At 60.2% G+C, this 14,283-nt stretch overlaps 2 protein-coding genes and 1 non-coding gene across 5 annotated transcripts; 2 read left to right on the plus strand and 1 right to left on the minus strand.

The window, feature by feature from the left end:
- Positions 1 to 236: 236 nt before the first annotated feature.
- On the minus strand, positions 237 to 343 carry LOC118757808 (U6 spliceosomal RNA). Its single transcript, XR_004995373.2, has one exon. It is a non-coding gene; the product is annotated as a U6 spliceosomal RNA (small nuclear RNA).
- A 1,301-nt stretch (positions 344 to 1,644) lies between these two features.
- Positions 1,645 to 4,190, plus strand: GFER (growth factor, augmenter of liver regeneration). 2 transcript variants are annotated; one of them, XM_058680566.1, is made up of 3 exons: positions 1,645 to 2,095; positions 2,359 to 2,555; positions 3,958 to 4,190. In XM_058680566.1, exons 1-3 carry the CDS (start codon positions 1,862 to 1,864, stop codon positions 4,022 to 4,024), a joined length of 498 nt encoding a protein of 165 aa, XP_058536549.1. In that variant the 5' UTR covers positions 1,645 to 1,861; the 3' UTR covers positions 4,025 to 4,190. The 2 variants fall into 2 exon arrangements, with proteins under 2 accessions (XP_058536549.1, XP_012785711.3); XM_012930257.3 differs by having other exon boundaries at positions 1,658 to 2,095; positions 3,953 to 4,190.
- Positions 4,191 to 8,781: 4,591 nt separating this feature from the next.
- SYNGR3 (synaptogyrin 3) lies at positions 8,782 to 12,664 on the plus strand. Of its 2 annotated transcripts, XM_058680762.1 has the most exons (5): positions 8,782 to 9,275; positions 10,308 to 10,545; positions 11,064 to 11,206; positions 11,280 to 11,474; positions 12,614 to 12,664. In XM_058680762.1, the coding sequence occupies exons 1-5, from the start codon at positions 9,177 to 9,179 to the stop codon at positions 12,626 to 12,628; spliced, it is 690 nt and encodes a 229-aa protein (XP_058536745.1). In that variant the 5' UTR covers positions 8,782 to 9,176; the 3' UTR covers positions 12,629 to 12,664. The 2 variants fall into 2 exon arrangements, with proteins under 2 accessions (XP_058536745.1, XP_004596678.1); XM_004596621.2 differs by lacking the exon at positions 12,614 to 12,664 and having other exon boundaries at positions 8,947 to 9,275; positions 11,280 to 11,501.
- Positions 12,665 to 14,283: the final 1,619 nt, after the last annotated feature.

The raw sequence follows: 14,283 nt of genomic DNA on the forward strand, positions 1-14,283 counted from the left end.
ACTGGGTGTCACATTATCACCACCCCAGGCAGCCAGCGTCCCTCCAGGAAACTGCCTTGGCTGAGACAATAACCCATTGTGTGTCTGTCCCTGTAACCTTTTCCCTGGTCTGGGATCAGGCAGCAGACACCTGCCTCCCAGGGGACACTGAGGGCCCAGCCAGCCTGGAGAGGCCCGGGACAAAAGCCGGAGAAACACGAGGCTTAAGCCTTCATCCATTGTATCTTTTTTTTTTTTTAAATATGGAACACTTCACGAATTTGTGTGTCATCCTTGCGCAGGGGCCATGCTAATCTTCTCTGTATCGTTCCAATTTTAGCATATGTGCTGCCGAAGGGAGCACCATTGTATCTTTTTAAAAAGTATTTTTATTTGAGTTACAACAGAGGAAATGACACAGAGGGAGAAAGATCTTCTGTCATCTGGTTCATTCCCAAAATGGCTGCGAAAGCCAGAGCTGGGCCGTTCCAAAGCCAGGAGCCAGGCACTCCCACATGAGCACAGGGGCCCAAGCACCATCTTCCACTATCTTGCCACACCATAGGTAGGCAGCTGGATGCAAAGTGGAGCAGCCAGGACTTGAACTGGTACCCATAAGGAATGCCAGCACCACAGGTGGAAGCTTAACTTATGAAGCCATGGTACTGAGCCCTGTATGCCTCTTACTTCTGTCTCTACAGGACAACTCCAACTGCCGTCCACCCCCATTCCCAAGCAATTTCCTACTTAGTGAGACCCCCAATCCATGGCACAGCAAGGAGTCGGGGTCAGCTCTGGTTGGCACTGCTGGGGCTGTGAGGCAACCCCCCTGCCCTATGCCACCATCCGCCCAGTCCTCCCCCACAGCTCTCTTAAGATCGCCCCAGCCTCTTCCTCTGTCTCCATGGACTCCCACATGGCTGTGCATGGGCCCCCACCCCTGGGGGCCTTTTAGCAGACTACAAACCAGACTATCAGATAAGGACAGTGGAGCAGCCACGACTGGTGCCCCTGCTCAGGGCCTCTGGTGCTTGCAACAGGACCTGAGCAGTATCTGCGGGTGACCACGAAGGTGGAAAAGCACCTGTGCTCCAGGAGGTGGGCTCGTGCCCACTATACTGACCACAGCTTTTGGGGCGGGCCAGAGGCCCTGAGGCTCGCACCTGCCTCGAGGCCCTGGCAGGAGCGGGGAGGGTTGCCAAGGAAAACTCTTGTGTGGTCACGCCGGGACCCGCGCCCGTTGCCATGGCTCCGCGCAGCCAGCAATGGGTGCGCCCCTTGGCTGAGGACACAGAGCCCGGCCGCGGGCACGCGGAGAGGTCACAGCGGAGCGATGGGGGCGTCGCGGGCCTCCACACGGACTTCGACTCGGCCTCAGCCCGAGCCCACGGCGCGCCCGCGGCGCACCTTCCACAATACGCTGCTCTTCTACTGGCGAAAGCGGGAGCGCCGCCATGGACGACGCAAACCAAGCTCGGGCGCGGCCGCGAGGTCCCGGAGCGCCAGCAGTGCCCGAGTCCCCGGCCCCGCCCCGGCCCCCGCCCCGGCCCCGGCCCCCGCCCCGGCCCCGGCCCCCGGCCCGGCCCGGCCCGCCGGCCCCGCCTCGGCCAGCGCCCCGGCCTCTGGCTCCGCCTCGCCCCGGCCCGGGGCCTCGGCCGCCGGCCCCGCCTCCGCGCAGGACGCCGGCTCGGGCCCCGGGGGCAGCCCAGCGGCCAGCTCCGAGCCGGCTCCCTCCCCGAGCGCGGGCCCGCCCTCCGCGCCCGCGGCGCGCGCCCCCGGCTCCTGCGGCCGCGCGCTGGCGGCGGCGCGCGCGCTGGCCTGGAGGCCGACCTGGAGGCCCCTCTGGCGGCCGACCTGGCCCGGCAGGCGCTGCGCGGGCAAGATGGCGGCGCCCGGCGAGCCGCGCCGCTCGTATCGCGGGAGCCTCTTCTCTTTCCTGCCGGGCGGCGCGCGCTCCGAGGTGATGGACGACCTGGTGACGGACGCGCGGGGCCGGGGCGCGGGGCGGCCAGCGCAGGCGGCGGCCGCGGAGCCTCAGGGCGGCGAGAGCGCCAGCCAGAAGCGACCCTGCCGGGCTTGCGTGGACTTCAAGACGTGGATGCGCACGCAGCAGAAGGTATCCAGCCCCCCAGTTCCCCACGTGTTAGGATGTCAGGGGCCCAGACCCTTGGGGGTTGGCTGTCCCCAAAGCTGGACCCCGGCCGGCCCCCTGGGCGTCCCGACCTTTCTGCCTTTCAGCTGCCCGGGGGTGGGGCGGCTTCAGTGTCCAGAGTTCGTAGGTCAAGATCCTCGACGGGGCGGAAAAAGGGGGTGTCTGTGTGCTTTGTGGGCTGTGTTTTGGGGAGCCTTAACTGATCCTTAGCTGGCCTACTTCTGCAGCGGGACGTCAAGATTAGGGAGGATTGCCCTCCGGATCGGGAGGAGCTGGGTCGCCACAGCTGGGCAGTCCTGCACACCCTGGCCGCCTACTACCCCGACCTTCCCACCCCGGAACAGCAGCAAGACATGGCCCAGTTCGTTCACTTATTTTCCAAATTTTTTCCATGTGAGGAGTGTGCTGAAGACATAAGGAAGAGGTAAGGCATGTCCCCGGGCTGCCCGGTGCTACCTGCTGATGTCACGGAGGGGGGTGCCAAGTGCAGACCACCAGCCACCTCTCTGCTTCTCCGGGTCCAGTCCTTGCTCCACCTTGCCTGACCTCTGAGCTGATTACTGGTTTTATTACCAGTGCATTTATTTTGAAAGTGATTCACTCCCCGGATGGCCAGAGCTGCTGGCGCTGGGCCACATGGCTACAGAGGCCCACACTCTGTTCTCTGCTGCTTTCCTCAGGCGTGTTAGTGTGTGAGGAGTTAGACTGCGTGGTAGGCAGTTAGGATATTCTGGGTCCCCAAGTCATTTTTCCTCAAATATAAACGGGTATTCTCCCCATAATGTCGTGGATTCACCAGAGCAAGTCTCTCCAGAGACTAGTGCATATCGGGAATAGGCTTCCCCAAGAGACAAGGGCGACATTAATATATCAATTCCCCATTGGAAGCCTCAGTCCCATTGCCAAGGGGGAGGGCTTCAGACTGGCCTCTTTATCATTAGCAAGGGAACAAGGAAGTTGGCCAGTGACACCTTTCTGGCCTTTTGTCCCAGGGCCAGGTACCATGGAAACCTGGAATTTTTTTTGTTTATGGAGAAACGTCTTTGAGGTAAACCTTTAAAAGATGCTTTCCCCACCATTAATACACCAGTCCTTTTTTCCACTTTTCCTCCTGCCACTATGGCAGGGGGTAAGGGTCCTTTCTATCTTAGAGCCCCCTCCCATCACTAGGACGGGAGCCTCTTTTCTCAACTTTTCTAATCTTGCTTTAAAACTAAACTGTGTCCACACGAAAATTCTTCCTTCCTGCGAGACAAAAATTGAGATTGCTGCCGTATTCGGGGTCAAAAACCCTACATTAGCAGGGAGCTGAATCAGAAGTGGAGCAGCCAGGATGGGATCCAGTGCCTGTGTAGGATTCCGGTTCTGAGGGCAACAGCTGAACGTGTTGTACTGCAGCGCCGGCCGCTAGGTCCCTGGTTTGAAGATGTGGGAACCCATTGCTCTTGCTCCCCAAAGCAGCCTCTTCCCTCCTGCTGGACAGAACAGGAGCTGCTCCCAGCCTGCCTAAGGCAGCTTTGCTGTTGCTGTTGGAAGCCAGGACAGTTAGGTGGCTTGTGGGCAGGTCTGTCTGTGCCCGACCCACCCCGCTGTGCCCTGGGGCCAGGGACTCAATGAGGCTTCCCAATTGTTAAGAGGTCATAAAGTTGCTGTGCTTGAATGCCTTGCCCTGGGCTCTCAGCAGGGGGTTGCCACGCCCTGAAGCTTCAGGGTCACCCAGGTCCAGGGAATTCCTTGGCCACTCCCCTGTGGGGAGCTGAGAAGCTGGAAAGCCTTGGGGCTGCGCCCCCTCACACCTTTCTGTTGTCCCCTCCCCTGTAGGATATACAGGAACCAGCCAGACACCCGTACCCGAGCCAGCTTCTCGCAGTGGCTGTGCCGCCTACACAATGAGGTGAACCACAAGCTGGGCAAGCCCGAGTTTGACTGCTCACTAGTGGACGAGCGTTGGCGTGATGGCTGGAAGGACGGCTCCTGCGGCTAGAGGCCAGCCAGTGGGGACCGTGGCACGGCCCAGCTGCAGAGGGCAGGGTGCTCATTAAAGTGCGTCAGAGCTGCAGCCTGTCCTGTCTCAGTTGGGTGGTCCCAGGATGGCGCGCAGAAGCAGAGGTGCCCCCAGGTTCTTCAGCAGCTTCGTGAGCAGAGGCCCCGGGGGCCGCAGGTGAGGGGCCGCAGGAAGCAGCCGTGAGTCGTCTGGAGTGGCTGTGTCCACCTAGTATATCCTGTTGCCCCTAGCAAGATGGGCTCACTGGGTTCCCTGCTTCTGCCTCTCCCTGTAGCTCTGAGGAAAGCAGGATGGGATCCAAGGCTCTGTAGCGTTGGTCTGTGTGGCGAAGTCTCGGGTGGGGTTTTTCTCTGAGGGTTGCTGCCATGCTACCGTCCCACTAGGACTGTCACGAGCTTCAGAGTTTGGGACCAAAATAAAGTGCTGGAGAGTGAGGGAGGGCCTGGCTCCCGTGTGTTTTGTGCTCTACATTATCAGCCCTACCCTCACATCTGGGATTCTGACTCAGTGGGGAGAGGCTGCCTGGATGGGAGGGCCTGGGCTTCCAGTAACCAAAGCATGCCATTCAGGACAAGGCAGCTGGCCAGAAGTGCAAGTGGGTGACAGGTGGCTCGGTCTGCAAGGCCCACCGAGATGTGGCTTCTGTGATGGGAGCAATGTGACCCACAGGACAGGGAGCCCCCCACGGCAGAAGAGGCCAATTCAGGTCGGCTTCACTTGTGCTCCAGCTCCCCGCTAACAGCCTTGGAAGGCAGCAGAGGATGGCCAAAGTCCTTGGGCTCCTGCAGCCATGGGGAGACCCAGAAGCAGCTCTTAGCTCCCGATTAGTCTAGCTCTGGCCATTGTGGCCATTTGGGGGTAGACCAGGGAATGGAAGATCTTTCTCTGTGACTTGTACTCTCTATGTAACTCGGCCTTTAAAATTAAGACATAGGAGGGGCCCGGCGGTGTGACCTAGCGGCTAAAGTCCTTGCCTTGAACGCCCCAGGATCCCATATGGGCGCTGGTTCTAATCCCGGCAGCTCCACTTCCCATCCAGCTCCCTGCTTGTGGCCTGGGAAAGCAGTCGAGGACGGCCCAATGCATTGGGACCCTGTACCCACGTGGGAGACCCGGAAGAGGTTCCTGGTTCCCGGCTTCGGATCAGTGCGCACCGGCCGTTGTGGCTCACTTGGGGAGTGAATCATCGGACGGAAGATCTTCCTCTCTGTATATCTGACTTTGTAATAAATAAATCTTTAAAAAAAATTAGTAGGGCAGTCTTTTATCTCTGTTTTGCAGGAATTTGTAGTGAAAAGTGGAGGAAAGGTAACTAGGCAGCAATTGCGTTTTTATTAAGAGCTTATTTGTAAATATAATCCTTGGTCTCCAGATGAAGGTGAAGAGCTTCAGTATCAAAATCCCAACGTTTGTTCCTGGCTCATTGCTACTAAGAAACTGTGTGGGCTTGCAGGCTAAAAGGCCTATGTGACCTTAGCACTGATGCGCCCCAATGCTTATGAATCAAGGCCCACCTAAGTCTGGTTATCTCACAGGTGGGTGCTTATCTTAGTGGCTGGAGGCCTGGGCTGTCAGGGAATGTGTGCCATTCCCCCTCACCTTGCAGGCTATTGTGAATTGCCCCATAAAAACCCTATGGATGGGCCGTTCCGGGCCGCACTCCTGGTAAAGGGTGTTGGTCCCGGCCAGCTGGCTGCTCTCAACCAAGAACCCAGGCTTGGATGTGCTGAGCTTCAATAAACCACCCTTGTGCACTTGGATTAACTTCAGACTCCTGGTGATTTCAAAATCTGGCCAAAACACAGCAACACTAGGAACTGAATTTAAGAATTTTACTCAGAAAAATGGTGAAAAGGCCAGAGGTAGGATAGAACATATTCAAGTTAGTTTTTGGGTTATATGGGCTTTAATTAAAGCTGTTATAATTTCAGAAGGGGAATCTACAAGAAATTCTTAAGAGGAGACATCCCCAAGATGTAGCTAAAAAATAAATGCTTCATAGTGTGGACAAGGAAGAAAGAGAAAGGGAATCTTTCAGAGGCCCACCTAACAGGAAAGGCCGCAAAATAAACCCTGGTAGTGCAGGGAGGCTGGCAAAGAGGAGCCCGCGAGAGGCTTCCCTCACGGGAGGCGCCACCACAATGTGGCCAGGAAAGAAATGGCTTCTATTACAGATGAAGATGAAAGAACGTGGGAGACCCTCCTGTGAGGAGACGCCACTGTAATGCAGCTGAAAGATGTGGAAATTAGAAAAAGAAAACTCACGAGATTCTCCTAATGGAAGATATTGCCGTAATGTGACAGAAAATGAAATTAAACCTAAGAACAAGAAGGAACTTTTCAGTGTTAAACCATGGGATTTCTCCAGTGAGGTAAAGGAGGCTGGGACAAAGGAACAGTTAAACATCAGCGCATGCTGTCTCACTCCTAAATCTAAATGATTTGAAACTGTTGCCAAATTGATTTATTGATCTGTCTTGAACTAAGATTGCTAAATCAACAAAGATTTCTTTGATTCATGTAACAAACTTCTATAAGTTGTTATTTGTGCTCAGGTTTGATTCTCATTGTTTAATATACAGTGAGAAAGAGACAGAGGAAGATCTTTCATCTGATGATTCACTCCCCAAGTGAGCGCAACGGCCGGTGCTGTGCCGATCTGAAGCCGGGAACCTGGAGCCTCTTCGGGTCTCCCACGCGGGTGCAGGGTCCCCAGGCTCTGGGCCGTCCTCGACTGCTTCCCAGGCCACAGGCAGGGATGTTAATGTTGATCCTTTCCCTCTTCCCCTGCTCCGATTTAGGCTACTGTTCATACAGCTCAGGCACATTTCATGTGTTTTGTTGCCTTTATTGAGGTAATTGTTTCTAAATCTTAAACTAAGATGCTCAGGGCTCATTTTTACTCTGGTAAAGATTTAAACCTGGCATCTTTCACATCTGAACTTAAAAACTTGCTAGCTTGGGAGAGAAATTATGTTATTTTTCTACCTTCTGCCAAGGACCCCTAGATGCATGCCCTGGAGAATACCTGGCTGCTTGGCCCCCTCTCTCCGCCTCTTTCTCAGCTGGAAGTAGCCAGAGAGACCTCCGCCAATCATCCCTGACAGGCAGCCTGGGTCCATTCCGTGGGGAAAAAAGGATGTGGAGGCGTTAGATGATATAATAGGCAGTTGGGGTATGTGGTCCCTGGTGAAGTTATTTTTGTATAACATATAGTATCGCTTCTCCCCATTTTCAGTTCTTCCAAGGGCATGTTCTCCTAGCTACATCTTTCAGGCCTAATTTCCTTCCTTCCTTCCTTCCTTCCTTCCTAATTTCACAGAACACAGAAGTGGGATTTGTAGGACATTCTGAATCTTTGTTATTGTGGGAGACAATAGCCAGTTGAATCCCCCCTGAAGGAGCAGGAGCAATGGATAAGGTTTAGAGAAAGCACCTGCTAGAGGAACTAGCTGTGTTTTGGGGAACAGTATGTTGCTGTTGAGATGTAAATGGCTCAAGCCCCTCCTCCGTGGCTGCCTACCTGACAACCTTCCATGTCTGGTACTGTTAATAAACTTCGGCTATGGGGCCCGGCGGCGTGGCCTAGCAGCTAAAGTCCTTGCCTTGAACACCCCAGGACCCTGGAAGAGGTTCCTGGTTCCTGGCTTCGGATCGGCGCAACACTGGCTGTTGTGCTCACTTGGGGAGTGAGTCATCGGACGGAAGATCTTCCTCTCTGTATATCTAACTTTGTAATAAAGTAAATAAGTCTTTTAAAAAAATTAAATTAAAAGACTTTGGCTATTGACCATCAGTCAGTAGTGCAAACGTGTTGTTATGGGCTCCGTGCACCAATCCATACCTGCGGAACAGCGACAAGAGACTGGAGAGATGTGCATTTTTTTTTTCATTTGTATCTGCAGGGGAGGTGGGGAAGGGGGCTGCTTCTTGCTGTCAAACCACACCAGCACCTGGGCATGAGGGGGCATTTGATGAAGACTTGAAAACCCTGATGTGGGGAAGCATGTCCACTAGGGGGTGGTTCTGACAGTTCAGGGAAATTGTTGGTTTCATTGCTCCAGGGTTGAGAGAATCTTTCTAGGGTCTGCTGGTTGGTGGTTGCACTTAGGGCAGCCACAGACCTGGGAGCACACTGTGAGGCTGGGCCAGCATTGTCCACCCTGTGCTGCTTTCCATCCTCTCCTGGCCTAGAGGAGCTGTCATGTTCCCTGTGCGCGTCTAGGCATGCTGGCCACTGCACGGGCATCAGCATCTGAGAAGGACCAGTCCTGCTCCGAGGTTGGCCCACACATGCTGTGCCTGGCAGACCGCTCCAAGGGTGGCTTAACTTGTCGCACCTCTCTTTCTACCCCCCTTTTTGCATCAAGGTACGTGTTTCGGTGTTGGTGCAAAGGATCACGTGAGGGGGAAATGTTGGCAGCATGAAGAAAGAGGTTTCCTGTGGATGGGCGAGCAGGGCCCCCATCAGACACGCGGACACACCTTCTCTGCTTCCTGGTGTGCAAGTACTGTTAGGAGACCTCGACGCAGCCCAGCCCCAGTGGCTCCCACAGGGCTGGCCACCTTCTGACTGTGATGGTGGCCCTGGCCTGGCTGCACACCCCTCCGAGTGGGGTGATCCCCAGCTTTCCCTGCCCAGCCTGAGGGCTTGGCATTCTGTCCATGCTAGGACAAGTGTCACCTCTTGGCCCCCACGCCTATTGCCTGCCCCCAGCCCCCTAAACTGAGGGCTGCACCTCCGTAGCCCCTTGGCGCAGCCGGAGCACCGGTAGCAGGACCCGGCGCTGAGCCCTGCAGGTGCGGGGGGTGGTGGGCGGGGCGGGAGGCGGCTGGCCGTCACGCGTGGACCCTGTGGGGGCGCTGGCTCGGCCCCGCCCCGCGCGCCCCCGCCGCAGCCGGCGCGCGCTCCCGGGAGGCGGCGGCGGCGGCAGCAAGGGCAGCAGCAGCACCGGCAGCCCCCGGCGGCCTCGGGCGGGGCCGGCCGGCAGGACACACGGACAGAGGGTGCCCGGGGCGCGCGGCCCGCCGGGGCCGGCCATGGAGGGCGCCTCGTTCGGCGCGGGTCGCGCGGGGGCTGCGCTGGACCCCGTGAGCTTCGCGCGGAGGCCCCAGACCTTGCTGCGGGTCGCGTCCTGGGTGAGTCGCCCCTGCCAGGCGCCCGCGCCCCCCGCCGCGGCCTCGACCCTCGCCCCTCATCCTCACCCTCGCCGGCCGCAGGCTGGGTGACGTCACCGGGCTGGGCGCACCCACCTGCGGTGGGGGAGGGGCGCGAGACTGAGAGGGGGACACTGAGAGGTCACCCCGCCGCCCCTTCCCCCAGCTCCCTCCTTGGGACTAACGCGAGGCCCTCCTTTCTCGGCCCGCTCGGTTTTCCATGATGCCATGACCGGGAAGCGGGCACCTGGGTAGGGGTGGGATTCGCGGAGGGGCTGGGCGCAGAGCCCCAGCCGGAGGAGAGGGCTCCTGGGCGCGCCCGCATCCTCCGGGCTGCTCGGCAGGGCCCCCCAACACCCCCACTCCGGGGGTCCGTTGCGGGAGGAGGACAGCGCCCAGAGGGCTTCCTGGCGGTGGTGTCCGAGGGGAGGGCCAGGTGAGGGCGGCTGGGCTCCCCGGGCAACGCTAGGGCGGGAGGACAGGGAGGGGAGGCGCCCAGGCCGTCCGCAGCCACACCTCCCGGCCGTGCCCAGGAGGGCGGTGGCCAGGCCAGTGAGTCGGCCCGGCCTGCGGGCAGAAGCCCCAGCGGCGTCCCCGCCGGCTGCCGGGTTTCCCTGGACCCTGGCTTGCCGAGCTGCGGCGGGAGGCGGAGGGAGTGACCAAAGCGCTGGTCCTCTTGTCCCTCCTGGTGGGGCACGACAGGTGCAAGCTGCCAGCTGCAGGGCAGAGGCTCGGCGACTGGGGGTGGGGAGGTGGTGGTTGCACTGGGGGGGCTGCAGCTGCCTGACCTGAGGTGCGGGGAGGGGTGCGGGCCGCGCACGAGCCCCCGGCTGCACCAGCCTCGCTCCGGCTGCGCCCCTGGTTCCTGACCCCAGGCCCACAGCCGCCGACTGCCCGAGGGACGCCGAGCTCCGGCTCTTCCCGCGGCCCAGGGCCCGGCTCAGGCTATGGGCACCGTGGCTTAGGCGGGGCGGGAAGGAAGGGGACCGTCAGGTACACGCCCACCGCCCTTAGGTGTTCTCCATCGCAGTCTTCGGGCCCATCATCAACGAGGGCTACGTGAATGCCGACAGCGGCCCCGAGCTGCGCTGCGTCTTCAACGGCAACGCGGGCGCCTGCCGCTTCGGGGTGGTGCTCGGCCTCGGAGCCTTCCTCGCCTGCGCCGCCTTCCTGCTGCTCGACGCGCGCTTCCAGCAGATCAGCAGCGTCCGGGACCGCCGCCGCGCCGTGCTGCTGGACCTGGGCTTCTCCGGTGGGCGCGGCGGGCGGGGGCGGGGCCTGGGGAGAGGGGCGGGGCCAGCGAGGGAGCGCCGGGCTGGGGTGGGGCCAGCTAGGGAGCGCTGGGCTGGGGGCGGGACCTGGGAGGAGAGGGGCGGTGCCAGCGAGGGAGCATCGGGTTGGGGGCGGTGCCAGCGAGGGAGCATCTGGTTGGGGGCGGGGCCTGGTGAGAGGGGCGGGGCCAGCGGGGGAGCGCCGGGCGGGGAGGGGCGGGGCCAGCTAGGGAGCGCCTGGCGGGGGCGGGGCCAGCGGGGAGAATCGGGCTGGGGCGGGGCCTGGGAAGGACAGGGCGGAGCCAGCGAGGGAGCCCGGGGCTGGGGGCGGGGCTCCTTGAGGCGCGGGCGCCTGGGGGCGGGGCCTGCCGGGGCTCGGCTTCAGGTGAGCGTTCTCGAAGGGCGCGTCCTAGAGGTGTCGGCCTTCGGCCGGGGGGCTTGGCGCGTGGCGGACAGCCGCCGGGAGAGCCTTCCTGACGGCCCGCCGCCGGCGCCGCAGGCCTCTGGTCCTTCCTGTGGTTCGTGGGCTTCTGCTTCCTCACCAACCAGTGGCAGCGCACGGCGCCCGGGCCCGGCACGGCTCAGGCGGGGGACGCGGCGCGGGCCGCCATCGCCTTCAGCTTCTTCTCCGTCCTCAGCTGGGTGAGTGCGAGCCGGGGCCGGCGGGGCCGGGCGGCTGCCCCGGGCCGCCCCCGCTGACCCCGCTCCCTGCTAGGTGGCGCTCACCGTGAAGGCCCTGCAGCGGTTCCGCCTGGGCACCGACATGTCGCTCTTCGCCAGCGAGCAGCTGGGCGCCGGGCCGGGCCAGGCCTACCCCGGCTACCCGGTGGGCAGCGGCGTGGAGGGCACCGAGACCTACCAGAGTCCGCCCTTCACCGAGACCCTGGACACCAGCCCAAAAGGCTACCAGGTGCCCGCCTACTAGGGGTGGCCAGCGGGGGCCGTGCAGGGTGCCCGGCCGAGGTCCAGAGGCGGCAGCCCAGGCCGGGGCCCCGTGCCCCTGGCGTCCCTGGCGTCCCTGGGGTCCCTGGGGTCCCTGGCGTCCCCGGCGTCCCTGGCGCCCCTGGGGTCCCTGGCGTCCCCGGCGTCCCTGCCGTTCCTGGCGTCCCTGGGGTCCCTGGGGTCCCTGGCGTCCCTGGGGTCCCTGGCGTCCCCGGCGTCCCTGGCGCCCCTGGGGTCCCTGGCGTCCCTGGGGTCCCTGCCGTTCCTGGCGTCCCTGGGGTCCCTGGGGTCCTTGGCGTCCCTGGGGTCCCCGGCGCCCCTGGGGTCCCTGGCGTCCCCGGCGTCCCTGGCGCCCCTGGGGTCCCTGGCGTCCCTGGGGTCCCTGGCGCCTCTGGGGTCCCCGGCGTCCCTGGGGTCCCTGGGGTCCCTGCCATCCCTGGCGTCCCTGGCGTCCCTGGGGTCCCTGGCGCCTCTGGGGTCCCCGGCGTCCCTGGCGTCCCTGGCGCCCCTGGCGTCCCTGTCCTGCGGCTCGTCCGGTCACAGCCTCCCTGCTCTCCGGCCCTGCCGATGTTGTGATTGTGCTCAGATCTTCAGGTCTCACTGGGGTCCCCAAGTTCTCCCTCTGTCGAGAGCCCCTGCCTGCCTCGGCCCTGGGCATCTGCCAAGAAGGCCCAGGAAGCCCTGCCCGCCCTGCCCCAGTCCTCCTGCAAGGCCGCGGGCTGGGGAGACCAGAGAAGCCGAGGGTCTGCACCTGCCCAGGCCGCGGAGCCGGCCTCTTTCCTTGCACACCCTATATCCCCCACCTTGGCCTCCCGATCTCTCCCTCTCCCGCCGCACCCCGTTTAAAGGCCCAGCCCCGGGTCGGGGTCCCTGTGCGTAGCCGCCCACCCAAGCATCGCTCGCAGACGGCTTTTTGCATTCAGTGTGACCCCCAGCGCGGTTGCTACATCTCATCCCTGCAGACAGTCCTGTCCCTGCGGAGCCGCAGCTGAGCGGCAGCCCTGTGCACCGTAGCTAGACCAGTTCCACGTTTACAACTTTTGTATGTATATATCTCAGCCCTCCCTCTGTCTTCTGAAAGAACAAGCTGTGATTGTGTATTTTCAGTGTCCAGTGTTCTGACTGCAACCTCTTTACAATAAAGACTGTAAATGGCCTGGAGACTCCTGCAGATCATTGCCACCTGCCAGGAATGGGCAAGGGGCGCCAGGGGCCAGGCCAGCTCCCAGGTTCTGGGGCATTCAGGCCCGCAAGTCACCCACACACACACACACTTGTCGCACCTGGGCAAGCGCTGCTGTCCACAGCAGGCCCGAGATGGGCTAGCTGTCACTTCTGTCCTTTTTGTGAGGAATGCTTGATGGACACAGAGTCTTCTTGGGGCAGTGTTGTGGTGCAGGGGTAAGGCAGTACCCCATGTTGGAGTGTGGAGTGAAGTCCTGGCGGCTCCTGCTGCTGTGTGTGACTGGGGTAACAGCAGGTGGGCTCCTGGCTTTAACCTGGGCCAATCCTAGGTGTTGATATAGTTTGAAAATATTAATGTATTTATACTGGAAAGGTTTCAGAGCTGCAGCAGGAGTCTAGGCCATGGCCAGCACGTGACACATGGTGTCAGCAGGTCAGTTTTGCAGGCCACACCCAGCCAGCCCACAGGGAAGTCGCTCCAAAAGCAGATTGAGAAGGTGGAGGTGGGGACAGGAATGGTAAGGGTGGGCAGCCGTGGGCCTGAACACTGTGTCAAGGGTGACCAGGCCCTGCCCTGGTATGATGTCCTACAATGGTTGGTGACCCACTTGTGTCCCCACACCAGCCATGAGCGCTCGGTGTTGTCTGCTGGTGGCTGACAGTCCGGCTGTTGTCTCCTGTGAAGGGCAGTGTGGTGCTGAGGCCCAGGAATGAGTCTTGCTTCATGAGCTGAACCAAGTGCTAGAAGCTACTATTGTTTCTTTTCTTTTCTTTTTTAAGATTTATTTATTTTATTACAAAGTCAGATATACAGAGAGGAGGAGAGACAGAGAGGAAGATCTTCCGGGCCTGGTGGCATGGCCTAGTGGCTAAGGTGTTCGCCTTGAATGTACTGGGATCCCATATGGTCGCTGGTTCTAATCCTGGCAGCTCCACTTCCTCTGTATCTCTCCTCCTCTCTGTATATCTGACTTTGTAATAAAAATAAAATTTATCTTTAAAAAAAAAAAAAGAGGAAGATCTTCCATCCTACGATTCACTCCACAAGGGACCACAACGGCTGGTGCTGTGCCGATCCAAAGCCGGGAACCAGGAACCTCCTCCAGGTCTCCCACGTGGGTGCAGGGTCCCAAGGCTTTGGGCCGTTCTCGACTGCTTTCCCAAGCCACAGGCAGGGAGATGGATGGCAAGTGGAGCTGCCGGGATTAGAACCGGTGCCCATATGGGATCCTGGAGTGTTCAAGGTGAGGACCTTAGCCACTAGCCAATCACACCAGGCACTGGCCCCATATGTTTTTTTCTTTTTTTCTTTAAAGATTTATTATTTTTATTACAAAGTCAGATACACAGAGAGGAGGAGAGACAGAGAGAAGATCTTCCATCCAATGATTCACTCCCCAAGTGAGCTGCACCGGGCCGGTGCTGCGCCGATCCGAAGCAAAGAACCAGGAACCTCCTCTGGGTCTCCAATGCGGGTGCAGGGTCCCAAACCTTTGGGCCATCCTTTCCCAGGCCACAAGCAGGGAGCTGGATGGGAAGTGGAGCAGTTAGGACACGAACCAGTACCTATATAGGATCCCAGCATCTGCAAG

Source organism: Ochotona princeps, chromosome 24, assembly GCF_030435755.1.
Source record: "Ochotona princeps isolate mOchPri1 chromosome 24, mOchPri1.hap1, whole genome shotgun sequence".
NCBI classification, from domain to species: domain Eukaryota; kingdom Metazoa; phylum Chordata; class Mammalia; order Lagomorpha; family Ochotonidae; genus Ochotona; species Ochotona princeps.